This window comes from Pteropus vampyrus, unplaced genomic scaffold (genome assembly GCF_000151845.1).
Source record: "Pteropus vampyrus isolate Shadow unplaced genomic scaffold, Pvam_2.0 Scaffold9, whole genome shotgun sequence".
Classification (NCBI taxonomy): domain Eukaryota; kingdom Metazoa; phylum Chordata; class Mammalia; order Chiroptera; family Pteropodidae; genus Pteropus; species Pteropus vampyrus.
In genome coordinates this window covers 16,992,019-16,994,055 of record NW_011888790.1, presented here as the reverse complement: position 1 = coordinate 16,994,055, position 2,037 = coordinate 16,992,019, and the positions used below count along the sequence as shown (strand labels likewise).

Here is a 2,037-nt window from a genome sequence, read left to right as displayed (position 1 = left end):
CAGGGCCTGTCTTTGTATCATGAGAGATTGTCCGATAGTGAAAAGAGCGTAGATTTGAAGTAGTACAGATCTCTGACTAGAGATCAACAAGCTACTTAATAGCCTTAAGCCTGTGTCTTCATCTGTAGAGTATGGTTATACCTACCTACCTCACAGTTATCTTTAACTGACAACTTATAAATTTCTTGTCATAAAGTAGTTATTTAAGAGCCCTTTTCCTTCCATTTAATTTAGAAGAAGCCCTCAATTAGTTCTTATGCTTCCTAGCATTCAAATTCTCTCTATATGTAGACTCCTAAATAATGGCCAGACCTCAACAAAATCTTTCTTATATAATACCACTGCCTTTCAACTTTATTTGCTCTCTTGTGCTTGGCATCTACCCTAGATATCTAATCACCCATGGTCTATTGTTAATGGCCTGGCATTTGTAGCTTAAAGTTCTTCTCTCCATGTCCAAAATTGTGTGTGTGTGCATGTGTGCGTGCACACACATACATATAGGTTTAGTGGGCCAGTCCTATAAAGTGGCTTTGGGGGCAAAGCACCACATCTCCACCCATCAGCTTCTAACTTTGTTCCTCATGATTGGACCTAAATGGAATACCTAAGGACCCTTAACACATAAATATAGTTCATCTGTGTCACCAATATGTACTTAAGTATTATTCACATACTTCATATTCATATTCATATTTCTCTATTTCAAGAGTAATAAGAATCATTTAATAATAATTACTATGTGTCAGAGACTATGATAAGAACTTTCTAGGCATTATACTATGGATCTTCACAGCAACACCTAGAAATATGTTGTTAGTCTTACTTTCTAGACCAGGAAACTGAAGCTTTTAGAGGAGAAATACTTGCCTAAATAAATCATGGCCAAATGGCAGAGCCTAGACTCAAACCCTTATTAGCTGATCCCAAACGTAACAGCTTCGTTTACATCAATTTGTCTTCTACATTAAACCTGCATTAAGCTCTTATGGGCCTCTAAATCTTTTAAACCATTTACAGGGCCTAATTCAGTGTTGGAGATGCACTAGGACTTTAACAGATGTTGGTCAAATTGACTATGTGTTAGGGAGTTTTATTTATATAGTGGTCACACGAATTGTGAACTCATTTTTACTATTATATACCAAAGTATGATTCATATGAACCTCCTAAATAATGCTTAGAGGGTAAATGAAAACATAAGTCAGCCCTCTCTCCATAGCAATTGAAAAAAGAAAAGCATCATTTTCTATTCTAACTAAAAATTAATTTATAGAATAAGTTAAATAGATAACTTAAAGATCTAAATAACACTTTACATTATTCTAATCTTAAATGTATTAAAGCATAGATATATAAGTACCTGTGTAAGAGTTTAACTTGTACAGATGTTTTCATTATTATAGCATTCCCACCAATTATTTAGTTTACATTATTCAAAAGCAGCATAATGCAACAAAAATCATTATACTAGAATTTAAATGAACCATATTTAAAAGTCTCAACTCCTCTTCCTTATTCATGTAAACAAAATAAATAATTAAATTTTCCAGGTATTTGTCTCCTTGTTCAAATACAAGAATAGTTAAAACGGGATAGTATCTGCCCTTTCTAACTTTTTGGCACTTTTGAGGACCAAATTAGGAATTAGTTATGAAAGTCATATAAACTTTTGAATGCTTAAGTAGGACCAAATGCATCAGCACTCACTGAGATTGCTAAAAATAATTGGGGGAGAGGGGAAAGGCACTTAGTAATAAGCAGAAAACAGCAGACTGACTGAATACTCTTTTACAAAAAGCTCTAAGGAAAGTTTCCATCAAAATTTCACTTTTAATACAATTTTCAACAGGTTCTCCAAGTTTGGCATGATGAAATTGATTTAGTCATTTCTCAGTATGGATCTAAAGATATGCCTGAAGACATACCAAAGTGGACTATTCTGAATGTTTTACAGAAAACAGTAAGATAAAATTAGCATAAACTGAAAATTAGGTATCAAAGATGAGCACTGCAGCGGGGGAGGGGGGTGACAGG

The 2,037-nt window shown here is 34.0% G+C and overlaps 1 protein-coding gene across 1 annotated transcript in view; it reads left to right on the top strand.

Annotated features, from left to right (window-relative positions):
• The window catches only part of TSPAN19 (tetraspanin 19), a 20,204-nt gene that overhangs the window by 12,598 nt on the left and 5,569 nt on the right, over positions 1-2,037 (top strand). Inside the window, exon 7 of the mRNA XM_011374960.2 lies at positions 1,853-1,963. Coding sequence (XP_011373262.1) covers positions 1,853-1,963 — 111 coding nt within the window. The remainder of the gene's footprint in view (positions 1-1,852; positions 1,964-2,037) is intronic.